A 27265-nucleotide genomic window follows, 5' to 3' on the forward strand; every position below is an offset into this window, starting at 1 on the left:
TGTCAGTCCAGTCCGGTCCGATCCGATCCGGTCGGTCCGTTTATATGGCTAAAGCTACTAAAAGTTGTTAAAAATGCTAATTCAGTTTAAGACTGAAAAGAGAAATTGCTTCTAAAACTAATGGGTTGGCATTTATATTTATTGTTTTTATGTTGTGTCAAGTCATAAAAACTTGACTTGACACAATCCTGAACAGTTTGTGTCCAGGATGTGTGGGGTCTGCAGAGATATTAGCTCCCTTTTTCTGACCTTTGACCTGCACAAGTCCTGAGTGGAGCGAATTAAAGAGAACATTTCTTCATTTGGGCTTCTACTAATAGTTACTCTGAACTTTTAAACTTTTAAACATGAATAATAAAACAATTTTTGGCTCCATTCCCTCCACATTACAGAATCCTGTGGGTTTTACAGTCAGTAATCTGAGTAATTATCATGTGTTCCTGTTCCTGAACCGATCTGATGTTCTGACCGGGCCGCTCCGAGCCGCTGACGGTCCGGCTGCTGAAATGTGAGCGAGACACAACAGGAAGATTCTGGTTGCTGCAGAGCGGAGGGACTGTGGGCTAAATTTAGCCGGTTCCACACCAGCAGACACTCGGCTTCCTAAACCCTCTGGGACGGATTTACAGGGAAAACGGAACATTTTGATTCTCAGCATCGATGTTTCTGAACCGCAGCGATATTTCATATTTACATGAATACAGCAGCAGATGAAACAAACCCAGAGTCTCCAGGTTTAACACCGATGTCTTTGCTCCCCATAGATGCCCTGTTCCTGTTTCCAGAACCAACTGGATCCAACTGGACGCAACTGGACCCAGTTCCCTCAGGTTCTGAAAATTTGATCAACAGTCTGGTGAAGAGTTTGGTCCTTCAGACCCGGATTTGCCCTTTAATCTTGGAGAAACTTGAACTGGGACCAAACTTTGGTTTGTGGTTTTGGTTCGGATCCAGCAGAACATCCAGCAGGTTCTGTGGTCATGAATCTTCAGGAGAAGCTGTCCGGCCTCAAAGGCCTGGTGTCGCCCGGCCGGCGGCGCCATAAGGGCGACCTGACGGCGGAAATGATCAGCCCCCCGCTGGGCGACTTCCGCCACACCATGCATGTTGGACGCGGCGGCGACGTCTTCGGAGACACGTCCTTCCTGAGCAACCACGGCGGGTCGGCCAACGGCGGCAACGGCGACGCCGACTCCGTCTCCTCGCCCGACAATAAGATCGGGGCGTTTTTCTCCAGAACGCTGCGTCACATCCGGCGGGGCTCGGACAACCGACCGCGGGACGCAGCGAAGGAGCTGTCGCCGCCGCCGCCCGCCGTGTCGCCCATCATCAAGAACGCCATCTCCCTCCCGCGGCTGGACGTCGACGCGCCCAACGGCAGTCCCACCGCCAGGCCCACCGCCAGACCCACCGCCAGACCCACCGCCAGACTGTTCCCTGGATCCCCGCCAGACCAGGAGAAGAGCTCCTATGGTGAGTCTGAAAAACCTGCTGGTATTTAAACAATGGAGCCAAAAATATCTTCAGAGCCAGGGCCAGACGTACTGGGCGGGGGCCCCTGGGCGGGGGCCGCTGGGCGGGGGCCGTCCTGGCAGGGGCCCCTGTGCGGGGGCCCCTGTGCGGGGGCCCCTGGGCGGCAGACAGTTTGGTGAGAATCACAGAACATTAATAGGTCGTCTGATACATCAGTAGCTATGAAGTGATAGATGTAAATAATGAACTGTAAAGACAAATTCTTTTTAATTTTTAATTTGCTGCCCCCTGTGACCGACCTTACAGTCCCTTCCTTTATGAAGGGACACACACACGCACACACACACACACACACGCACGCACACACACACGCACGCACGCACGCACGCACGCACGCACACACACACACACACACACACAGACTCCTTGAGCCGTGTGTGTGAGGCCCAGCAGCTCCATCTCTGTTTTCACAACAAACAACAAACGCTGCTGATTGTGGGATTTATGAGGACATCTTGGACAAATCTGTCTCCAGAGGACTGAACTCAGCTAACCCAGACAGTAGCTTGTTGTCCATAGCGTTATCGTCGGTTGAGTCATCTGACCTTTGCCCTTGTTTTACTCTGTAACAGAGCTGCAGTTTCATCTGAAGGGAAAACATTTAAAGTTGAGGCTTGGGACAATTTTGGGATTAAGTGGCGCTCCCAGTCTTAATCCCAAAATAGCAGAGCAGACCCAGATGATGTCATGTTAACTTTCCAGCAGAGATGAACGGGGCGTTTGCAGAATCATAAAACTGCTCAAATAAAACATCATAAAACAAAATGTACTCAACACGAAGATCATCAAACTAACAGCAAACATGACAGGAAGAAATTATGATTTCACTTCTGAAGGTATCAAAAGTATCCAAACAAAGTTTGATTTCTTTATGGAAAAGAAATCAAACTTAATGACTCTGCAGAAACAGCTTCATCTAGCAGCTAAACCCTCATTTTTAAAATAGGAAAAAAAACATTTTGTTGCCTAAAAGTCAGAAACTTTAGTGAATATTTGATCATGTGTAACAAAGGATTCATCTCCAGCTAAAACTAATTTTAATAGCAACATATCTGGGCATTATTTTTGGATTAATTGAGAAGTAACTGGATGGATTTACAGACAAGTTTTTATTTTTCTCAAATGTAAAATATTTTCCTCTTCATCTTCAGTTTGGAGTTGAAATCTTGTGGGTTTCTAAAATATTCAAGCTGGTGGTTTTCAGCTCATGGCTTCATGATGCCACAGGCTGCAAAGGCCAACAGAAACATTTCCGCCCCTCGTTGGTACCAAAGCTGTCCAGGAAAGGCTGTGCTGCCCCCTGCTGGACCTGCGCGTCACAGCGCCTCATGAGGACGAGCAGTTACAGGTTTTATCTCAGGGAGAACAAATGGTTTATCAACTGGGCTAAAATTAGAGTCAAAATTACTAACAGGCCAAAAATATGTAAAAAATTAAGCTATTGTTTTGTTTATTTAAGTCAGGAAAATATACGTACTAAGCTTGGATAGAAAAAGATGGATCCTTTTTGTCGTATTGAATATTTTCCATTGTAAGAAAGTTATGCAGGTAATAATTTTATTCTGATTAGAAATAAAGCGCCTCCATCTGAACAGAAATCATTATTGAGAGACGTTTGTCCTTTTAGACGCAGAGCGAAACCTTTCACTTTGTCATGTTTCAACTACATTTTAAACGACAGACCAACAGGAAGTAGCGCCTGGCTGCCCAGGTTCAGTTCAACTGGATGAAGAACATCTGAGAACACAAGACTCAGAAGGATTTAGGTCTGCACTTTGACTAGGCCATTCTGCATGTGCTTTAAACTAAACTATCTCCAATATCTCTGCCTGCAATGAGACTAAATCCCCACACAGCAGGGGGGAGCGGTTAGCTGAACCTCATGCTACATTGTTGACGTATCGATGACATCACGTCTAGTTTGTTATTCTGCATGTTTCTGCAGGAAGTGAATCTTTGGAACAAACCTTCTCTCCTGCTTTCAGTTTTGTGGCCTTTGAGCTAATAACTTTAGCAGGAGCTAAGTGTGCTATCACAGTTAGCAATGACAGCTAAGTGAAGAATTAGCTCTACTGTTAGTAGTTTAGCATTCGTGATCCCAGCACTGGTGACTTCTGCTGTTTTTAGAGGTCAAACATTTAAAACCATTGGTTCTGATGTTTCTACTGGTTCTCTAGGTTCTACTGGTTCTATTGGTTCTACAGGTTCTATTGGTTCTGTTCTGCAGGTCCAGAGTCCGGGTTCGTCACTCTGCCTCGTCTGTCCCGGTTGGACCGCCAGCAGCCGTCCATCTCCTCTGGCGTTCACCGCGGCTCTCTCACCGACCAGACCGACGCCATCTTGTCCACCTGCTCCGCCGCCATCGTGACCTCTGAACCCAAATGGACGACCCGCGGTGCGTACTCCGACTCCTTGCCCTCCCTCGCCTCCCTGGACACCTTCACCTTTGACCTCGGCCCGTCCCTAATGAGCGAAGTGTTCGGGCTGATCGACGGGCGCCCAGAGGAGAGCGCCGCCGTGTGGCAGACGGGCGAAGCGGAGTCGGCGTGCGGGTCGGACGGTTCTGCCACCGTGTCCTTCGTGGACTCGCTGCTGCGTGAGGACGGTGGCGGCGGGACGAGTCCTCACCGGTGTGAGGAGGAAAACGCGGTAAGGGGATTCTCCGGGCAAGTACCGGACGTGCTGCTGGGTTCTGCTGAGCGGGTCGGGGTCCGGATGGACAGCCAGCGGTTTCAGAGCGCTACCGACATGCTAGCACGCCACTACGGCGTCGGCGTCTTAAAGGGACAGAACAAGATGGAGGAGCTCCAGAGTCAGCCCAGGAAGAAAATATCCTACAGCTTCATGGACGATGAGGACGAAATCAAAGTCTGACAGGAAGGAACCAAATGGACCTTCTTGACCTTCCTGGAAGAGGTCAAGACTCATCAACAACAAACATGTCTGTCAGTTTTTGCACAAAATCATGAGATTTTTTCTAAGAATGAGCTTTTTAGGGCGACTGTCACTTTTAATTCAAATAAGCTGCTTTTTATGAGAAAATGGCTGCAAAAAGATGCATAATAATACAACCATACATCTTAGAAAGGCAAAAGTGGCGCCTCCTGCGCAACCAACAAGAATGCAGCAAGTTATAAGGGCGTATTTTGGGCTATTATAGATTGAAAAAGAGAACATTTCCAATAGAAAATTCTGAAATTAATAAATGAAGAAATCAAACATGTTAAATTTTGAAACTCATTGATTTCCAAGTTTTTTCTAGAAAATTTCTGAAGTTAACCTGTTTTTTTTTCTAGCAAACCTTTGAAACTCCAAGTCACTTGGAGAACATTTCTGAGATTAATCTCTAAACTTGGCAAACAGGAACCATTCCTGTTTTATTTTCCCATCTTTGATGGCTCTAATGCGCCGTCGTAAAAAATGCTTTCTGGATGGTGAGTCAACAACAAAACTCATCTTTTCCTACCGACCATAGCACAGCGCACACATCGGGAAAACCAGCTGAGCAAACATGCTGGAGCTCTGCTGGAGTTGCTAGGTAACGGCGCAGTGTAACTCAACAATCGGGGGGATTTTGAAACGGCTCATTTTCCAGACACTAAAAACAAATTTATTGCCAAATAACATAGTTTTTTTAAGCTGTCTGTTTTCAGAAGCAGTAGAAACCAGAACGGAAATATAAAAACATGCTAAAGCTGAATTCTGTATAAAAGGTTCCTTTGAAACTGGGAGAATTGTTCCTTTTTAATTCCAGTCATGCTGCTCTGCAAACAGCAACACGGGTCCAATGTTAGCAGAGATCGGTTCTCCGGCTCCAACAGAAAGAGACCGAGGAGAAACTAAGACGTGGAAATCAGAGGCGAGCCAAAAAAGGCAGCTTAGATCACCTGCAGCAGGACTAAAACCACTTTATGTGGAAGTTACAGCCTGCTGTTCGCTTGGTTCCCCTTACACTTCCTGTTCTGCAGCAGCGACATTCTGGGCGAGAGGAAGTCCGAACCAAACTGCATCCCTACAAACCGATTTCACTCAGGAACAAATCGCACAAAACGGGAACAGAAGTGATTAACACGGCAGATCCAGAGTTTCTAGATGCAGAATGGAAACACTTGAAGGAGCATCGGCTGATTATCAGGATTCAATGTGACAAACCAGCAAAGTGGAACAAAATCCAAACCGACTTCTGAAGATTATTTGTGGATTTGGTTTTACCAGGAATGTCAGAGGAAAGGAAGTTAATTAAAATGCATTTTATTCCTTCAGCTTCTGTTCACCATTTGAAAAGTTACAGTCAGAAAATAACAGCAATAATTTGGGTTATTTAACCTGTTAGAGAAAAATGGGATTAATTTCTCAGTCATATTTTATCTTGTTCATTTGGAAACATCACAAACTGAACATTTAGATTTGTAAGCTACATATTAACTAAATAAATCCTGGGATTTTTAATCACAATGAGACACACCTGATTTAAAAATAATTGTTAAACTAAATATTTAGTATAACAACCAAATATTTAGTTAGCAAAATAAACTTTTAGGTTGGAGTAAATTATTTAGCTTCAAATTATATATTTAGTTCACAAGATAAATATTTAGTATCAATATAAATATTACGCAGTTTAAGATCTAAATATTTAGTTTGAAACCAACCCTAACCCTAATAATTGCTGTTAAGTTTTTACAGTGCAGCTTTTCTAATGTCCTTCATGTTGAAGCTGTTAGCTGTTGGCGGCCATGTTTGATGCTGCAGGCTAACCCTGCAGCTGCTCTTTATTGCTGCAGACCTTCTCTATGAACAAAGTGCACCTTCTTTATTGTTTTTATGAAGTTTTGCCTTTAAGGGACGAGTTTAAAAGTTTTTTATTACATTCCTGTACATGAAGATGACCTATGAATATGTAAGAGCACCTACAGTGCCGCTACACAGCATCACTTATAAAAGATGATTATATGAATGAGCAATAAAGACATTTTTAATTAGATCTGCATTCATTGACATGTTTTAGTTTGATGAACTGGATGATTTTATCAGTTTCCAGGTCTGCAGAGACCATCAGAGTGAGTAAATAATAAATAAATGACGTGTTGGGAGGAAAACGTTGCAATCGGTGGAGTGATGTGGAAGTGGGCCTGTGTGATGGCGCCTCACTGCGCCACTGAGGGAAACGGTTTGGGCTGCGACGGCGGCGGCAGAGGCGGCGGGCAGCTTGGTGCTCTGACTCCGCCCCTTTTTGGCGCAGGCTTTTTCACGCTGGTGGGCGGAGGGCCTGGCAGAGGGCCCGGCGGAGGGCCCGGCAGAGGGCCCGGCGGCGGCGTGGCGTCAGCGGCCGGGGCTGAAGTCGGAGGGAGCGGAGCCTGAGCCCTGGGCGGTACCGGTGCTTTGGGTTTGGAGAACTGGACGGATCCCACCGGCTCACTGGTCTGACTGGTTTTGGTCAGGTTGAAGGTTCGCTTCGCTGAAAAGGAAAACAAACGGACCTTCAAACCGAGTTCTGCTGCTCTGCTTTAGTTATATAATAATTACATCAAGGCTGGAACGATTACTCAGAATAAATCAGATTAATCAATAATTGGAACAATCAGCTAATTTTGTAATCTATTAATTGTTAAGAAGAGTAACAGAGCCAGTTTGCAAACTTTCACAGTGAAAAATTAACAATAATTTGGGCAATTTAACCTGTCAGAGTAAAAGGAAGCGTCTGAGCTATGCTAGCAATGCTAGCTTGACTTTGACAACCTTGACATGTAGATGTGCTGCAGAATTCTGTGTTTGGGTTCAATATAAAGAAGGCGACAGAAACACAGACTGACAGGTCATCAGGAGAGCAGGTGGTTAAATGAGCTGATCAACCATCTGTTGACTTGTAGACTGGACCAGAAATCATCAATACATTTCCCGATAGACACTTGATCAATATCAATCAATAAGATGTCTGATGGAATATTCAATAAATAGAACCGCACGGCATTCTGGGAGATGTTAGCCACTCAATCTGTCATCGCTAGCTCAGCTGGGTTGGTAGCATGAACCAACTCACTCTTTTGGTTCCCTCAGCATGCTGAGGAACCCATTTCCCACCATTCTTCAAACAGCTAAAAAATAAAAAAACTGGATAAAACAGGAACAGTCACACCCCAGTTTGGTGGCATTTCAAATATCTCAAACAAGAAACTAATAAATAATTATTGATATGGACTGATATGTTTGCATTATGACAGGTTTTTCAGCAACATTGTGAAACCAAACATACAGAGAGAAAGAGAGAACATGTGAACCCGATGCAGGACCTGCTTTCTGCAGGGCAGCAGTTCAAACCGCTCAGAAATACTGACCCAGGTACCTGCTGAGATTATTCATGCCTTTTTAAAGCCTCAGGGTCAGTTGTTGCCGGGTAAATAATTATTCTGTAGACTGGGTCACACAGATCCAGTTTTTTTGTTAAAGTGATCAGATTCTGGCCATTTGTAAGAAATAGCAGAGAGCAAATGTTTCCCTCTCTGCTGTGGAAATCGACCTGCTGACATTTTGGTCACTGGTGAGAGAAACTTCCTGTTTCCTGTGTACATCCTGGATGTTAAAAACCAGATCACTAGTGTCTGGTTTTAACTTCTGGCGCTGCTTTTAAAAACCACAAGAGGAAATAAACGATCAGGTACCAGATAAAAAAAAAGAAAAAATCCTCAAACTGAACAGCACAGATCAGGTCCCCAGGTGGAAAATCTTCAACCTTTAAAACTTGTTTACCTTTTATATACATACAGAATATATAAATATATGCTTTATATTTTAATAAAGTAAAAATGCCAGTCAGTAGTTCTGCATTGCTTACGTTTGCACAATGGTGTCATCGTTAGCGTCGCTTTGGGAGATTCAGGCGTTGCCTCCAGAATGGGCTCCAGCTGGTTCTGGTCCAAACTCTGCCTCTGGGTGAGATTCCTCACCTGCGGGACCGGGTTTGGCGCCGTCGCCCTGGGAGTCGGGATCTGGTCCGGCGTGGATCCGGATCCACAGGACGACCTGGGAGATGGAGTCGCACTGGACTCGGACGAACCGCTGGATGCCGCGTTCTGATTGGCTGCCGGGTCAGAGGCGGGGCTTCCCCATGTGGTGGTGCTGCTGCGGCTGCCAACGGAACCGGATTTGGACCGGAAGACACCGCCGCTGTCCTGGGAGGTCGAGCTAACGGGAGGAGAACCAGGAGAGTCTTAACGTGGCAACAAACTACTTTACATGCAAAAGTTAAACTTATAATCCAATAAGCTACACATTCAAAATGACACACAATCTAATCTACTAACAGGAGAGATAATAATTAGCTTAGCACTCTGCCGTTTTAGCTTCCCTAAATTTCTTTTTCCAGATGAATTCTAATGCTCAGGCTAACGTATTAGCATTAGCTTCTGCTAAAAACCATGGTGTCGTAGCACTTTAGCATTAGCAGAACAACTGTTTCTGAGTGATGCCTTATAGTTAGCACTATTAGTGCTTTCGTTAGCGGTATGATTCTTTGTGTTCCACCCTGATCTGTTCATGTCAGAATGTGGAGGAAATGTTCCTCCTGCCTTCAACCTGTTTGTTTTGGAGAGCGGGAGGTGGAAGGAGGAGCAGGAGGACGTGGACGAGGAGGACGACACGGTTCTGCTCAGTCGCTCCTTCTCTGAGAAGAAGGTCTGGGCAGCAGGAGCTGGAGCCTCCAGGGCTTCAGGAAGATCAGGGATCTCAAAGTCAACAGCTGGAAACAAAAGACCAACTCCATCAGACATTATTCCATCTGATGATTAGATAATTAGCTTTCTTGTTATTTATATTAGTTACCAAACCACAAATCTTATCTGGGCCCACAAAGCTAACGCTGCGGTTTCACTTTGACCTGCTGTGTTAGCTGTGGTTTGAGTTTGTAGAGCAACTGGAGGTTCAGAGAGCGTGCAGCAACTAGAGCAGCAGCAACTAGAGCAGCAGCAACAACAGGAGCAGCAACTAGAGCAGCAGCAACTAGAGCAGCAGCAACAACAGGAGCGGCAACTAGAGCAGCAACTAGAGCAGCAGCAACTAGAGCAGCAGCAACAACAGGAGCAGCAACTAGAGCAGCAGCAACAACAGGAGCAGCAACTAGAGTGTGCAGCAAGTAGAGCAGCAGCATCTAGAGCAGCAGCAACAGAAGCAGCACTCACTGATGTGGTTGCAAAGTTAAATTTGATAATATTCTGAATTATTTTGGTAAGTGGTGAGTTTACCTTCTGGGAACAGACTGGAGCTGTACTGAATCAGCGGCTCGATGACCATCACCACCTGGACCGAAGATGCTGCAGCCATGTCGAACAGAGCAGCTTCCCTGAACAGCAGCACAAACAAGAACCGCAAAACTCAAAGGATATAAAACCAAGAACTGCAGGCAGGAAACATGAAATTATGATAATATGAAACATAAACCCCCCATCCGGCTCTGTGGGTTTTCAATGCAGGTAAATAAGTTTAAAAACACTTTTTTGGCATAAAGAGTCTGAAGCTTGTTTTTTAAAAACGTTGAATTGAGCCCATTTGCTGCCAAACTAACCGAAGCAGAAACGTTTTTCGCTCTGTGGATTTAATCTCAATCCATAAAAACAGCTCAGGATTATCCAACAAGCAGCATCTGGTTTGCTGTCGTTGTTGCTATTGATGTCAGTAGAAAACGTCTCTGATCATAAACTGATTCATTTTGTTCCCTCCATGTTTAGCCAGCTTAATCTCGGAGCTAGCTAAATATTTGGCTAATATGCAAAAAGCGGAAGTGGCCTATCAAAATAAAAGCCGGGTGTTGAGAACTTCTATATAAATTGCCACAGAAACGGGAGGTTGCTCCGCACCCTTCGGCGCGCGGCCACAGCAGGTTGGGGCCCAGGACGATGGCGATGTTGCTGGGCGTCATCTTGTTGACGGCCTGCTGCTCCGACAGCAGGGACAGGAACTGGACCAGGTACCTGGACCGGCAGCAGAACGCGAAACAGGAAAAACAAGAGGACAAAGAGTTGTGTTTGTCAAGGTTTACATCTGAGCTGGAGGGGAACAACTGGATGCTAACATGCTAACGCTTAAGCTGTAAAAGTCATCCCCAACTCATCCAGTTAAACTTTCTGCTGGTTGTGTCTTCTAGATAAAATAATGAGATATATTGTTGTTACATGACTGAATTCATCTTTCAGAGCTGAATAAATCCATATAAAACAGTTTGCACCATTTTATCTCAGTAACCCCATAGATAACAGCAGTGACATGGCCTCAGGACGGCCACCATCTTGGTTCTGCTTTAGGCCAAATTAAACAAATTTACTCTAAAATGTCAAAATCTGCAGAGGAGCAAACCAGACAGTTAATCTGCACAAGGAGTCGATTAGGGGTTCTGTTGAGAGCTTGCTAACAATAACTATCTTACTTGAATTGTCATTTTTATGATGATGAAACAAAATTCAGATTCCCAGAAAATTCTTGAGTCAAAAAGAAAAGTTAACTTCCTTTACAATAAAACATCTGAACATAATATTTCACCAAATGTCAGAATGTTGTTCTATATTTATATGCAACACATTGCAAACTGTCTCTCAGCAGCCATTTTGAAATTCACCAGCGGTGTTACTGATGTTGGCTCGGTTCATTCGGCCTTCATGGTGCAACGGATCACAAAACGACAAGCACCTGAGGTTGTTGTAGTTTTCAGTCGGTAGTTTTGAACAGACCTGAGGTTGTTGTAGTTTTCAGGCTGTAGTTTTGAACAGACCTGAGGTTGTTGTAGTTTTCAGTCGGTAGTTTTGAACAGACCTGAGGTTGTTGTAGTTTTCAGTCGGTAGTTTTGAACAGACCTGAGGTTGTTGTAGTTTTCAGGCTGTAGTTTTGAACAGACCTGAGGTTGTTGTAGTTTTCAGGCTGTAGTTTTGAACAGACCTGAGGTTGTTGTAGTTTTCAGTCGGTAGTTTTGAACAGACCTGAGGTTGTTGTAGTTTTCAGTCGGTAGTTTTGAACAGACCTGAGGTTGTTGTAGTTTTCAGGCTGTAGTTTTGAACAGACCTGAGGTTGTTGTAGTTTTCAGGCGGTAGTTTCTGCAGCAGGTTCCTGAACTTCTCCAGCTTCACACTCAGATCTTTTTCTCTGCAGGTTTTAAGAAGCAAACTCATGAAACTGACAGCAGGAATAAGAAGAAGTGAAGCAAGTGATGCTCATGCTTCCCACCCTGCAGCTGAAAACCAATCACTGTACAGTTCAAAGGTCATCAGGGGTTCAGGGAGTTCCCGGAGGTAACACTTCAAGGCTCCTGTGAACAAAATCCGAGAAATGCATCGTTAGTTAATTCTGCTTTGCTCTGATTGGCCGACAGTTTCATTCTTTTGTTATTCTCCGCTGATGGCCACAGGCTGTTGTAAATGACAGGAAGTGACATCAGGCGGCTGCTGGAGTGGTCAGAGGAGGAACTGAGCCGAGGCGTACCTGCGACGGCGTGGGGGTCCATGCTGAACTCGCTGTGGTCCACCGCTCCCTGGTTCAAGCAGGTTTTTAGCCGCTTCACCACCGAGGCGGCGGCCGCCAGACGAAACAAGCCCTACACAACCAACACCACCAAATATTATTTCATTCAAACCGGCTTCATATTCAGCTCCTTCTGCAAAATGACCTTGCATTAAATGCTGGTTATCATAACGAGTTTCTGAGGAAATGAACCAGAACATCTGCATTTATTCAGCTGGTTGTTCTGCTTTTTATTTTGGGGTATCAGAATAAATTAGGGTGAATGTAAATCATGCTATAATTGTTTCTGCATCAGATAATTTCAGTTTCATTTCCTGGCTCTGAGCCGGTGTGAGTGGCTCGGCCCGCCCACCTCCTCCCGCATGGCCGTCCTCAGCAGCATGTGGATGCACTCCTGGATGGGCGCCGCGATCGCCCTGCCGCTCTGGCTCAAATGCGACAGCAGCGGCTCGCCGTAAACCTTCAGGCTGGAGAGACCCGCCGCCGGATCTGCAAACAGGAAGTCACAACACGTCGACAGGAAGTCAGAACGCCCGGCGGCCAATGGGAGGCCACTGGCCCCCCACAGAGTCAGCCGTGTCCCCAGGACTGCAAGCTGACTTTTTAAATATTTATACCTCAGAGTGCTCATCTTTCTATTATTCCTATTTCAATTGATACAGTAGGGGTCCCCACACTATTTACAAATGTTTAATCCATCATTAATGAGTCATAACCTTTAAACGCAACATGACCGCTAAGATGCCGGTGCCGGTTTTCACATGAAGGAGACATGATGCTGCTGCTGTGCACATCAGTATGTGCAAGAAACATGGCAGTAAAGCAGCAGAAAACTTCCCCCCCAAACCAACAGAGGGAGCTGATCAGTGCTGCTGGACGCAGATAATAAACGATGACCAGCTAATGATAATGTAACGCAATAAGCTTGTTGATATCTACAGGTGGGTCCAGGTAGTTGAGCAACATTTTTGGAAAAAAGGTTCTTATCAGAGAAGTTTCACTGCTCTGTATTTTATACTTTTACTTCAGTAATATGATGAACTAATCCTGCTTTAGTAGGACAACGGTACATAGAAAACAGAAAGAACAAATTATCAGATATTTTCTAAAAAGAAACCTTGAAAATTTATAGGAGATTTCTGAGATTCATCTAAAAATTTCTGGATTTTTCTAGCAATTTTTCAACTTTTGCTTCTTTCAAAATTTTAGAGCTTTTTTTAGCAGAAACATATTTATATTTTTTCTTTTTCTTTCTGCGACGGCCCTAATGCAGCGTTGCACTGACTTTAGCAGATTGATTTTGCATTGATAGAAATAGACAATTTATCTCACTTGTTGCAGAAACATGAGATAAAGTTTCTGCTAATCTGAACTCAGTATTTTCTACATCGCAGTTGATTATTTTGTATTAATAAACAACATGGTTATTTTATTTGAAAGGTTACATAAGTTTATGTATCTATATCCAGCTGAAAGCCGCTCACTGCGGGGCAGGAAGTGGACTGGGCCGCGCGGCGCAAACCTTTCTGGCTGTGGTTCTCTTTGAGCTCGCTGATGTTCCTGTCCAGGAACTCGTGGGATTTCTTGTGATAATCCGCCTGCAGTTCCAGAAGCTGCAGGAGATTAAACAGAGGTGAGCGGGCAGAGAGGAGTCCATCAGGGCTGCGTGTTCGAACCACAACTCACACGGATGAAGTAGTTAGCATAGTCATCTTCTTTAGTGGCGAAGTGATACAGGTCTGCAGAGTACTGGTCCTACAGAGGTCAGAGGTCAACACCAGACAGAGGGAGAGCTGGTTTTAAAGTTTTATCACAATATTTTGTGGAACTGTTATAAAAACTGGATATGGATTAAAAAACAAATCCAAATGAAATCAGGTTGTTTGGGTCACATGATTTGTTTCATTAAAGTCCAAACAAACTTAATTTAATTTTAAAATCTCATTGAACAAACAATGGAGGATCCCGACAATACGGGAGTTTTTCTTTAACACATAATTATTTTAAATTTATTCATAATAAATCAAAATTCTAAACTTGACAAGAAATTCATCACGATAAATGATAAACGATATGATAAATGCCCGAACCCAGACGGGGGTCTGATAATGATTTAATTAGACATAATTAGTCAATTTCTGCTAAAGAAATTCTGAAGTTTTGAGATTAATCTCACAAATATTCATACATTTCTGGGTTCAGAGTAAAATATTTAAGAAAAAAACTCAGAAATGTTTGGATTAATGTCAGAAATTTTCTGAGCTTGAAAGTAAAAACATTGTGAGAAAAAATTTAGAAATGAATCTAATTTCCTCGCCTTCCCATTTCTGTTGCTGCCCTGGGAAAGAGCCCATATTAAAAACCTATGATATAAAGAAAATGTCTAAAAGTCAATCATTTTCACTCTTTGAAACTCGAATACTGGAAATTCGACTTTTCAAGCTCAGAAATTAAATAAATAAGTTGCTGCACCTTGATGCTCTCCAGCCTCCTCCAGGCTTCTTCCACCTCCTCCCTGAGTCCGTCCTGCTTGGCCTGCGGCCCGCTGCTCGCCTGGCTCCTGTGGAAAAGCAGGAGGACGTTAACATCCGGCGCCTGCCGCGTCACGTCCAGGTGTTTACACACGGCTTCCTGGGACTCACCGGACCCGCGCGTTGTTCCAGTCTGTAGTGAGCTTCGCAAACTGCTTCTTGTTCTTCAGGATTTCAGGTAAATCCTCCTGGAGAGAAAAAAATATTCATCTGAAAGAGCAAAATCTGCTGTCTTAACATATTACTGCAACAAATTACTGAATCTATTTATTATACAGACGTATATTTATACATTTAAAGAGGCAGTATTATGTATTTTCCAGACACATAGCACAATCAAGTAGCTATGTTACCTTCAGTTATTATAAAAGTGCTTTACATATCAAATATGACCTGATTCAACGCCTTGAAATTGGGTCTCTGTTTCCTTAAGAAGCTCCTGCTCTTTCTGAAGCTCCGCCTCCAGAAAGTCGTCCCAACATGGCTCCTCTATTAACCCTTTAAAGTTTTGACCAGTGTTGCTCTGAGCAGCAGCTCCTATAATGACCTCAGCAGCTGTTTGCTAATTGCTGCTGGCTAGTCTGAAGGAGCGGAGTGGGGGAGGAGCTTTGGAGGCGTGGCTAGGTCCACCCAGGCGTTTTAACAGCTGGATGGTTGCCATGCAGATTAAAGGATTTGAAAGAATCAAAAGAATATTCCAGGATTAAAACATGATGGAAAGATTAAAAAAGTGCATTTTATATAAAATCGCTCCTTTAAATTGATAATTTAATGATGCATTTTCTAAAATCACGGTCCAAACTGCGTCTAGAACGCCGTCCAGCTGAAGCCGGCCGGCTGTTGACGTTAAAGAGTCAGTGCCAGGAGAAGCCGTGGAGCAGGACGCCCGCTCGGCGCCGGGAGGCTCCCTCACCTCGCTCAGCTTGTTGAGCGGCTCCAGGACTTCCTTCTCCACCGTCAGCTCGAAGTCGGCCAACATGGTGGCCAGCATCTTCTCCATGAAGCAGCACATCTCCAGCACTCGCCTGCAACACGCAGCAGAGGGTTAGCCTTTCACTGCAGGGTCAAATTAATCAGATTCATCTTGATTAATTGATTACTGAAATAATCAAAAAGGCCATTTACTGAAAGAATGATTCACTCAAAGCAGAAATTAAGCCACAACTGGACAATAAATAAATTTAGACCTGCCCATAACTGATTCAATAAAAACAACGTCTATTAATCACCTTTTCAAACATCCAGTTATTAATCAGTTTATCAATTTTAATCTCCAGAAATTGGTGTTCATCCTTTGAAATCTTAAATTTAAATGTTAAATAATTTAAATTTTTGAATTTATGATGAAACCATTAAATGAAATTTAGCAGCATTAATGATCTCAGTAAATAAATGTTACATTTATGTATCTGTGTTAAAATATGAGCATTTATGGCCCCTGAAGCCCTGGGGACCCGACGGAGACGCTGACTTAAACAGAATTGCAAATAATTGATTCATTTTAATTGTATTTTTTGATTTGTCGTTTTTAAGACTAGCTGTGGGTTTAGAAAGTGTTTCACTGATGATGTTTCCCTGTAACCTATAATTACCCAGTAATATTTTTACATTTCCTGTCAACTGAACATCTTTAATAGGAAAATACGGCGGACCGCCAGGCTGAGCGGGTTTCTGGGGGAAACCATCACCTGATGGAGGACTGAGCATCAAAGTCCTTCAGGCTCTCCGCCATGCTGATGGACAGCAGCATCAGAGGAAGTTTCTTCTGCAGAAACAGAAAAAACGTCGTTTTGCCCAGAAATCCATGAAAACCTGTTCAAACACGGAGTGAAAAATGGCGGCTACCATTCTCCTTTCAGCCTCCAGCCCTACAGGACTCTGCATGCAGGCCTGCAGCTTCTTATGGAGGGCCTGCGCCGCCTTCTTGGCCGGCTCCACCCGCTGCTCCACCTGAATTCAACCGGAGAAACACAGCATCAGAAAACTACCGGCAGGACGCTGAGATGGTTAGAGGGCAGATTCATTTACTGCAGATTTAACGCAAAATTATATATATATGTATATAAATATATAAATGTCCTGAAATGGAACCTTTGTGTTGGGTTTCTGGTACGGCTGTAAAATTTGGCGCACAAGCTAATTGTGCTAACAGCGATGGAGGACGAAGCCTTTGGTCCCACAGGGGTTCATTTCTGCTTCTAAACGATCTGATTGGATGCTGGAAAAGTTGATTGTTGTGTTGAAGTTGTGCTAAAAGCAGCTAGCTTATCAGTGAAGCTATGCTAGCCTAGAATAGCATCTCAATGCTAACAGCAGAACTTTGCTCCAGTCTGATGGTTGAAGAATCAGAAGATTAAAACCTAGAAACATCTCTGATGTTCAGATTATATCTGTATTTATTCAGTAATTTAACAGCAAAAAGAGATTCTGAATTGAAAATATTACAAAACAAGTTTAACATTTCAGAGCCAGAAAACCTGCAAATAAGAAGAGAGTGAAACTGAAATAAATCCCATCTGACCTTCCCTTTGTTTTAAAGCTGATTTGAAATTTGCTGTCTGTCAACAGGCCGGCCTGCTAAAGCCACAGCTCTGCTAAAAGAGGAAGTGAGACCCAAATATGGACGATGGCCATGGAGCTGCAGCGTTTCTGTCCTCCTTAAGCTGATAATAGTGAGCCTCTTTAGAGGAAGTCTGTTTTGGAAAAGCATTTTGATGAATCTTTGATTTAAGGAATGGAGCTCCAAACTCTGCGCTCCATGTAGCACAGATAGATCGAGCAGGAAGTTCGCAGCCAGAAGTTTATCAGACAGATAGATCACTCCTCATTTATCACAAAATGTCTCCAGATTAGGTTCAAGGAATCATTTTCTCCTCCAAACATTCCACCAGGACCCATAGCAGGATAATTATCTTTCTTTGTGTCGGAGCCAAATGAAGGAGAGTTTTTATGCTTCCTGCTGTGTTTCAGCTCGCAGATCAAGGAAGGCACGTTATTTATGCTCCGATCTGCATCACTTCCAAATGTACAACTAAATTGGATACATTCGGAAGAAATCATGCAATGGATGACAAATTATACCAATAATATTTTTGCATTTCAAATGATCGTTTTCCACCATATTGAGCAACAAACAAATTCAGTTTCTAGAAGGCTCTGCAGGGTGCTGGTTTGTTAGGTCTCCAAGCTCCTGATGCCATGAAAATCTCCACCTTATGAATCCAAATTGGTTGAATTTTCTATTTTGACTTTAGTTTGCAGTGAATTCAGCGTTAAACTGACTCAACCAGCGATAAAGTCAGAGAAACTTTCTCTCACCTGCACCAGATCCTCATGGAGAAGATCAGTGGCATCCTGCGACCTGACAGGATGAAAGTTTACAGATTATTTACAAAACAAGAATCAGCAAACATTTGATTTATTAACAGTGGTGAGCTGCAGGGTTTTCAAAAAGCCTCAATGGCTCAAAGAAAATATCAATCATAAATCCATGTCTGCAGCTTTAACTTGAAAAACAGCCACTCAGATTTAGATTTTCTCCTCCAGCTCAGGGTAAAATTAGAAATCATACAGAAAAGACTTAAAAGGAAAAACGATTTGACTTTTATCTCCGAATTCTGAGGAAGAAAAAAAATCTAAACTTTGAGAAATAAATAATCCTGAGATTAAAGTTATAATTTTAAAAAATCTGCATTTTTAAAAAATATTTTCCTAATTCTCTTCCGTATAATGATGATTATCAGACCTCACTGGAGATTTTCTACTGACATTTATTTACATTTTGTCAAGACAAATAAAAGACGCATGACGCTGAAGTTTGTGTGTCATTTTCAGCTTTTAGTCGTGAATTTGTTGTTTAGTTTCAGCAGGAGAAAACGACCTGGACTCGGTTCAGGCGGTTCTGGTTCCCATTAGAGATTCTCACACCTGGATCCGTTTAACATCAGCAATAAAAACGTTAACAACCAAAAAACACAACCAGGGAACAAAGATGGATTCCAGGAGTTAGTTTCATCTCATACGCATTTTTATGTTAATTATCACAGAAATTCAGTGTGTGTGTGTGTGTGTGTGTGTGTGTGTATGTCTCTGTGTGTGTGTGTGTGTGTGTGTGTGTGTGTGTCTGTGTGTGTGTGTGTGTCTCTGTGTGTGTGTGTGTGTGTGTGTGTCTCTCTGTGTGTGTGTGTGTATGTGTGTGTGTGTGTTTGCGTGTCTCTGTGTGTGTGTGTGTGCGTGTCTTTGTGTGTGTGTGTATGTGTGTGTGTAGGTGTGTGTGTGTATGTCTCTGTGTGTGTGTGTGAGTGTGTGTGTGTGTGTGTGTGTGTGTATGTCTCTGTGTGTGTGTGAGTGTGTGTGTGTGTGTGTGTGTGTGTGTATGTCTCTGTGTGTGTGTGTGTGAGTGTGTGTGTGTGTGTGTGTGTGTGTGTGTATGTCTCTGTGTGTGTGTGTATGTCTCTGTGTGTGTGTGTGTGAGTGTGTGTGTGTGTGTGTGTGTGTGTGTGTGTGTGTGTGTGTGTGTGTGTGTGTGTGTGTGTGTGTGTGAGTGTGTGTGTGTGAGTGAAATTAGCTTTGTTTCTGCTTGTCATCATGAAGCTGTCGTAATGTTTGGTTCAGGCTGAAGTGACAAAATAATGAATCACAAAATACAATCCAGGCAGAACCAGAGCAGAGCCAAAGACTCTCACACTGGTTACACTGGTTATACTGGTAGCTGCTGGTTACAAGGACTAAGACCGGTGACCAGACGAGGAGCCGACAAAAGAGACCGAGTGGATTTAAACGCACAGCTGGGCCTAGTCAAAGGCCGCCGGAACAACGAGACTCAGAAACCTGAGCAAACAGGAAAACGAATCGGTTCTGTTTCAGATTGAATTAAATGTTTGGCCCTGAAACTCATTCAATGCAAAAACTCATGAGATCAACTCCAAACACATGTCAAACTCGTGGCCCGGGGGCCGTATCCGGCCCGCCACATGCATTTTATATGGCCATCTACACTGTAAACAAAGACTTTCTTTTACATATTAAGTCAATCTGTTATTAATATTTTCTTTATTTTGCAGGAGTGTTTTGTTTTGCATTCCCTCCCAAAAGCTGCATTTTATCTTCATGCAGCTGTGAGTCTGTAAAAGCAGAACGGACGTCAGCATTTCAACCAGTTTCTGTTCTGTCTTTGTTCTGTTGTAACTCTGTAGTTTTATTCACATGTTTTCATTTCTGGCAATAATCTGGACTCAGAAATAAATTCATTCTCATCATTTGTTTGAAATCTTTGACATGGTGAAATGTTTACTCAGTTCTACATGTTTAAATGTAACTATAGTGTTAAAAAACAAATTGATCATAATTTACATTTAATAACTGATAAATATGAGTAATAATTGAGTCAGCTACTGGTAAACCTTCAGTTCTTGTCGGACACAAGCCTTTACAGAAACAGTTTGGTTTGTTTGGTTTATGATTCTGTAAAAACTAACCGTCCCACTGTAATCACTTTCTGCGTTAGTAATGATTACTCATTTGGTTTTACAGTGCAGAGTCTGCACTGTAAAAGTTTATTTTTTTCAAAAAGTCTGTTTTTTAAAGGAACATTTTGCACATTTCTTATATTATCCAACTCAGATAACTGAACTGTATATTATCTTTACTTTTATGTGTTAAACATGTTGGATATCATTTCAGATCTGTGGTCCTGCGGGCCTCGGTCGCCTGCTATGTTGCTGCTGCCAGTGTCTCGTTTTGCTGCGTACCTTGATGACGTCACGTTGTCAGGAAGTGATCTGGGTCACTAAGATTAGACGCTTCAAACCGTCAGCAGCTGAAGCGCCGAGCGACTTTCAGCTCTGCAGAGATTCAAACTGGTCGTTTTCTACATGATGTAGAAAATGTTCTGGTTCTGGTTCTAAACCTGTGATAAAAGTACAGCTGCTCCTCATTAATATCTAATAATCATCTTTCTTTTAACAACATAAAAAACAGCTAAACGCTGCTTTGTGTCATTCTGAAAATTGATTGAATGTAACATTTAGAAATATAAAAACATTATTCTGTGAAAAATAGAAAGAGATTAAAAGTTGCTGATGTTGAGTTTCTGCTTCCTAATATTTGAGTTACCAGATGTTGATTATTTTGTCCTCCACACTGAATTAAATTTGGAGAGTTTTCCTCATGCCACTCTGATAAGTTTTAATCTTGGAAAATTATTTTCTGAATCCTGTTTAAACATTTGTTCATTATTGTAGCAGCAAAGATGTTTAAATTTAAAGTATAAGTGGAGGAAGAAAATAAATGTGCTAAACTTTTGAATGAATGGAACCAGAAGTGCTTTTATTTTGATATTCTCAAAAGGAAGTCTCCTTGTAGCAGCTAGCTTACGTTAATTTTGTTCTGAAATGATGGAAATTCGCTTAATACCACATTTGGTTGGAGATAAATTTATATTATCATCATTATATAGCTCCAGCTAACATAAATAGAGTTTTATGAGCCATTAATAATCCACCTTAATAATCCACCTTAATAATCCACTTTAATAATCCACCAACATCTCTGGCTAACAACCAAGCTAACCGTTTCACAGTGAAGCAGTCTGCAGCTCACTCTTCATTACATCAGATAAAAACTGGCACTAAGACTGGAGTCCAAGTCAGATCAACAGCCAAGCAGCCTCTCCGCAGCATGATGCTGCCGCCACCGTGCTTTACAGAAGGGAAGATGCCCTTTAGCTTCACCCCAACCTGCTCCCACAGGCATCACTAACATTTCCACTTTCTTCATAACAATGTTGAGAAAATGACAGTTTTACCCTCCAACAGGCTGACAAACCAAACCTGCCTCAAGAAAGGCTGAAGGGCTAAAATAGGAGACGCTGTTGGTTATTTACTCTCATCAGCGGCGCACCGACACCAGATCTGGTGCTGAAGGCTGTTAGAGGAAGCCCAGCCCAGTTCCTGAAGAGGTCAGACAGGCTTCAGCTCCTCCAAGGTGTTCTTGGTTTCCTCCACTGAAACATCCGAAGAACAAAACACACAGCAGAGAAACTCCCAACTGCTGCACGTCTCGCATTGCACATTTACATCTGGCTGAAACTTAGAAGTTAGTTTCATCTTCATTCAAGTATAATAAAATATTTGCACCAGGAACTGTAGTGTCACCTTGATGGAGTGACACGACAGGAAGTAAAGAGCATCCCTGGCGGTGTGAATGTGTGAAACATGTCATTCCAGATCTCTTTGTTCATCACCTTATTTGCCTCTATGAAGGCTCATTCTGTTGGCCTTACTATGTACTGCTTAATGTGTACATTATGTAATCTGGATTTTTCGGTAAGATTTTGTGTTTTTACAGTGTGGTGTTTGCAATTTAATCAATAAAGCTCAACATCAGACAAACAGGCTATGTGAAATAACCAAATGTTTCAATATCACACTGCAAAAACAAAAACTTACTAAAGTGTTTTTGCTTCAGTTTCCATTGTAAATACTTTAAAACACTTGAAATAAGACAAAAATAATTTAAAAGTAACTTTAAAACAAAATACAGGAGCTTGTTTAAAGTAAATCAAACCAAATAATGATAAAAAAAAATCATTCAGAACTTTTTATAAATATTAAGAAACTATTTACTGAAACTTAAATATTTCATTGTGTTACGTCTGAGTTAGTTTTGTCTTCTGTTAAGTGTAATTATTACATATTTGCACTTGAAACTAGACCAACAATTCCTGGTAATATATATTTTTTTATATATATATTTTATTTTTACCAAGAATCTTACAAATTCTTTATAAAATTCTTTTCTATCAAAATCAAAGCACTTCTGGCTCCATTCGTTCAAAATAAAGGAACCTGAGCAGGTTCCTTTATTTTGAATCTCCATCATGCAAGTTGAGTTAAAATTCACATTTGAGCAAAAGTGAAAGGGAAAATGAATGTTTAGTTGTGTCAACAGCAGCAGCGTCAGAGCTGGCTGCCAGCAGCGCGGCTCTGCTGCAGATGCTTGCAGATGCATGCAGATGCACGCAGCGCAGGTTTATTATTAAACCAGAGAGGAGGCGGCGGTGCTACCTGCAGATACACCATCCGTCCTGCTGCAGCAGAAATAAGGTCTGTGTATCACCACCAACAGAAATAGGGAAGGTGTCAAGTTTGGTTACCCGCAGAGTTTTACAAAACTGAGTCAGTCGGTGGTTCTCTTGCTGTTTGGAGCCTGAATGTTGCAAGTCATTCTGCTGTATTTTATTATCGTTTTTTCAGGTAAAACAATAAGCATTAAAACATAAGTAGCAGCTGATTCCCTTTGTGTTCAACCCCCCCAAAAATCCCTTTTCAACCACATAAAACCAAACTGAGGTGTTCCCTGATGTGAAAAGGGAACCAGCAGTTACAGCTCAGCGTGTAAATAACAAGATAACAGCAGACAAACAGAAACAGCCGTCGTGCTGGCGAAACGGCGCCGAGCTGGACGGACAGAAATACAACCTGAAGACGCAGAGCAGATTAAAACCGATCATTAATATATGAAGACTGCACAGAAGAAAAAGAGACAAAAACTTACAGCCATTTGAAAAGTTACAAATTAAAAATAGTTTGAGTTAAAACAGGAAAATCTTTTTCCAAAGTCACATTTTCACCGTGTTATTTTATAAATGTCACAGTTTCAAGCTAATTATTGAGTTAGTTTGCTGACAGAGAGGAAGCAGCAACAGTTTATTCCTCAGAGCATCAAGAATAAAACTGACTGCAGCCTCACTTTCCGTTTAACATTCACTCCTATAATGTAAAATACCTTTTACCAAATACAAACACATTCCTATTTACTTTTATAAATATTTTATTCTCATGCCATAAGCACCATTATGAAACACCACAAACAAAAGCCCCGTTCCACGGCCTCTCCCAGAACCACTGAGCGGTTCCCGGGCCCCGGGGAAGTATCTGGTCCCTGCATCTCCACACTTTACAGATCACACACAAACATTTGCTCAAGTTTTACAAACCAGCAGCTCTGAATGATCCAATGATCCTGTTTCAGAGAACCTTCCTCTCCTCCATGAGGCGCGGCGGCGCAGAGCCCACAGGCTACATGCTAACCGCTAAACATGGTCAGCAAACAATTCAAACTTCCTGTGTACAAATTGATTCACAAATCTATTCTTAAAATTCAATGCTACGCAAAGGGCTTGTTTATAACTGCAAAAAGTGCTCTTAAAGTGCTACACAGTGACTAAAGTAAAAATATTAATGAAGTCATTACTGTTAGCATAAAGACTAAACAGCTGGATAAGTAAATATTTAGCTCAAAGCACATATTTAGTTAGCCAAACTTTCTTAGCTTCAAGCTAAATATCTATTGTATAGCTAAGTATGTAGTGAACAAACTAAACATTTATCCATTCATCCATCCATTTTCTTGCACCCTTCTCCCTAACGGGTTCGGGAGGTGCTGCTGCCTCTCCAGGTGCATTCCAGGCGAGAGGCGGGGTCACCTGGACAGGTCACCTGGACAGGTCACCAGTCTGTTGCAGGCCAACACAGAGACAAACAACCATGCACACACACACTCACACCTAGGGAGAATTTGGAAAGGCCAGTTAACCTGACAGTCATGTTTTTGGACTGTGGGATGAAGCCGGAGAACCCGGAGAGAACCCAGCATGCACAGGGAGAACATGCAGACTCCATGCAGAAAGACCCCGGGCCGGGAATCAAACCCAGGACCCTCTTGCTGCAAGGCAACAGCGCTACCCCCTGCTCCACTGTGCAGCCACTAAACATTTATATACTCACTAAATTGATGCAGTATTTAGTTTGCAATTTGACTTGCAGTTCACCAATAAATACTTAATTTAACTAAATATGTAGTTAGCAAGCCAATTATTTAGCTTCAAACTAAATATTTTGTTTACCAAGTATTTAGCTTGCCGACAAAATATTTTGTATGAAGCTAAGTATTTAGCTTATTTATTTAAAATATATAAATGAATGAATAACATGGTGAAAATATGATTTTCTCTCCTCTGTCAGGCTAAATAATTAAATTACTTTTTTAATTGCATAACTTTACAAACACCCCATACATATTAATCTCTACACACCAACTGAAACCTTATCTATCAAGATAAAACTCTTTAATCTGTATATTCATATCACACCTTGCAAAAGTTTCAACACCGCTCAAACTTTTTCATTTTTATCGCGTTACAAACGCAAACATTTAATGGGTCACAACATGGCGACGTGCTCTGCTCAGGTTAGACTAAAGTCAGAGACCATGTTTAACGCTGTTCTAACTGTTAAACATGGTGGTGGCAGCATCATGCTGTGGGGATTAGTGAGGCTGGTGAGAGCTGCTGCAGGTAAATCCAGAATAATCCAGGAGAATTATGGCTGCACCTACATCAAAATTTGATCCAATACTGATATTAATGTTAATGTTTTGGACAATAACCAATATTTACCAATATTATATATTTGTCAACTTCTTTAACACCTTTCTGGAAAAACCCGACCAAAAACAGACGGCAGTAGTTGTTTTTATCGGGCCGATCGGCAGATTTCAATGTTGGTGCCGATATATTGTGCATCCCTATGAGGCCTGATCAGCTGATTCATTTTTTAACAGTCTAGTCCAAGTCAGTTCTGGTTCTGGAAAGGTCTGCCTCGCATACTTATAGATTTTATGTCAAAAGAATTAATAATTTCCCTTCCACTTTCAGGTCTGCCATCACTTTGTGTTCATCTCAGTATCATTTCTGCAGAGTCAGGCAGTTACATTTACTCAGTTACATTTACTCAGTTACATTTACTCAGTTACATTTACTCAGTTACATTTACTTGAGTAACTATTTTTGAAAAAAGAAAGTCCTTTCAGGAGTATTTTTACTGCACTGTACTTCTTACTTTTCGTCAATAATTTGATTATGACGTTTTTCTGCTTGAGTAAAACTTCTGTTCACTGAATGAAAAACAAACATAATTAAACCAAAGATTCTCTAAACTCAGACAAACACCTTAAAGTTTCTGAAGTTTTTTTTAATTGGAAAAACGTATTTAGATTTTTTTTTGTTATTTATATGAATTGTTGTAATTTTAGTCCTTAAAATACCTACATTTGTACATAATTTTATTTTAGTCTGGATGAAATGATGTAATTTCTAAATATGAAGTGATTGATCATTTGATCAGTACTTGAGTAACTTTTTACTGATCAATTTCTTGGACGGATACTTTTTACTTTTACTTGAGTAAAAGTACTTTTTTAAGTTCTGCTACTCTTACATGAGTAATTCTTTTGTCTACCGAACCATCAGATCGAAAACACCATCAGGGCCTTCTCGGGTCCACGTGAGACCCGGAAAGCGGACCGGAACCACCATGAAGGTCCAACAGTCGGTTCTGATCGAACCTTTCTTACCTGGTTGCCGATCCGAACTGCTTCAAGATGCTGAGAGACTGCCGCAGCATGCTGGCGCTGGAGTCCGACCCGCTCCGCTTCCTGATCCGAACCGGTCCAGGCGCAGGTGAGCCGGGTCGCAGGGCGCGTTTCTGCGGCTGTTCGGTTTTCGTTCTTGTTTCAGCAAATGAGGAAGTTGCTCTGATGAAGCGTCAGCAGCGAAAGGGAACCAGATGTTTTCCCCCGGTTGTTGTTGTTTTTTTTTTTTTTTTTATTTATTTCGGGGTGTCACTCTGACCCCCCGCTGAGTCTGAGCAGTGGGGGGGGGTGTGCAGGTGAGGGCAGGTGAGTCAGGCTGCAGCTCCTAACGGCTTCAGCTGCTGCAGGATGTGAATGTCTGAAAGGGGAAACTCGGACTGATTGAGACATTTCTGTCCCAGTTTTCAAGCTTGTTCTGATTTTACTGCAGCGACTTTTCTCATGTTTTGCAGAACCAGGAATCACATTTCTGAGCCGGTTCGGTTTCACTGCAGATTGAGCCTCTGCTTCATCAAAGTTTCATTTCTTGTCACCTGTCCCCTATTTTTGAGGAACTTTGTGCATCAGAGCCACAAACTCATTTAAAATTTGTCGATCAAGGAAATTTGATCGACAAATTTTTCTTTATAATTTGTTACACCAAATTTTTGGTGTAACAAATTTTTTCTTTATAATTTGTTACATTCTCATTAATATTGTGACAATCTTTATAATTTTTCTTTATAATTTGTTACATTCTCATTAATATTGTGACAATCTGTAGGAATTTAAATGAAGGCGGTTTAGCCACCGCTAACGCCAGTGCCTGGCGGATGCTGCCGCCTAGTGGTGGGGCCGGCTAAATGCACACAAATGACTTTTCAGAAAGATTTTCCTCTCGAAAATAAAAGAAAGGTTTCTCTCGGTTATTTTTAGCTTTTTAAAAAATATTTTAACTCTATTAATATTTATATATGGAGGAAGCTGATACAGACTTCAGACCGGATCAAGTTTATTTTTTTTAGCATTTTTGTTAGCACCGCCATCTTGCTAACACCGGCTAACATTCGCTCGTGAACTTATTAGCGACATTTCAGACCGAAATAGGAAGATAGAGGCTGGAGTTACTCACGCAGAGTTCGCATGAATTAAATTAGAGCAATTTAATTATCTTGTTTAGCTTATTTGTTAACTTTACAGCGAAGCTACAGGAGTTTTAGCTAACTCGGAAGAAATTGCCTTAACCTGCTGTCTGAAGCAGCCAATCAGACGTCAAAGTTATGATACAA

General features: G+C 42.1%; 2 protein-coding genes across 2 annotated transcripts; one reads left to right on the top strand and one right to left on the bottom strand.

The window, feature by feature from the left end:
- Positions 1-884: 884 nt before the first annotated feature.
- On the top strand, positions 885-6515 carry cdc42ep1a (CDC42 effector protein (Rho GTPase binding) 1a). Its single transcript, XM_055058092.1, has 2 exons — positions 885-1473; positions 3761-6515. Exons 1-2 carry the CDS (start codon positions 981-983, stop codon positions 4405-4407), a joined length of 1140 nt encoding a protein of 379 aa, XP_054914067.1. The 5' UTR covers positions 885-980; the 3' UTR covers positions 4408-6515.
- sh3bp1 (SH3-domain binding protein 1) lies at positions 6482-26236 on the bottom strand. The gene is made up of 18 exons (XM_055058087.1): positions 25980-26236; positions 17883-17925; positions 16410-16514; positions 16253-16329; positions 15478-15589; positions 14676-14752; positions 14506-14593; positions 13720-13788; positions 13556-13646; positions 12386-12522; positions 11995-12106; positions 11740-11821; positions 11578-11658; positions 10383-10496; positions 9771-9868; positions 9106-9268; positions 8366-8715; positions 6482-6991 (listed from the first exon to the last, which is right to left on the bottom strand). Exons 1-18 carry the CDS (start codon positions 26027-26029, stop codon positions 6681-6683), a joined length of 2160 nt encoding a protein of 719 aa, XP_054914062.1. The 5' UTR covers positions 26030-26236; the 3' UTR covers positions 6482-6680.
- Between the last annotated feature and the right edge of the window lie 1029 nt (positions 26237-27265).

This window comes from Poeciliopsis prolifica, unplaced genomic scaffold (assembly GCF_027474105.1).
Source record: "Poeciliopsis prolifica strain line A6 unplaced genomic scaffold, Auburn_PproV2 SCAFFOLD049, whole genome shotgun sequence".
NCBI classification, from domain to species: domain Eukaryota; kingdom Metazoa; phylum Chordata; class Actinopteri; order Cyprinodontiformes; family Poeciliidae; genus Poeciliopsis; species Poeciliopsis prolifica.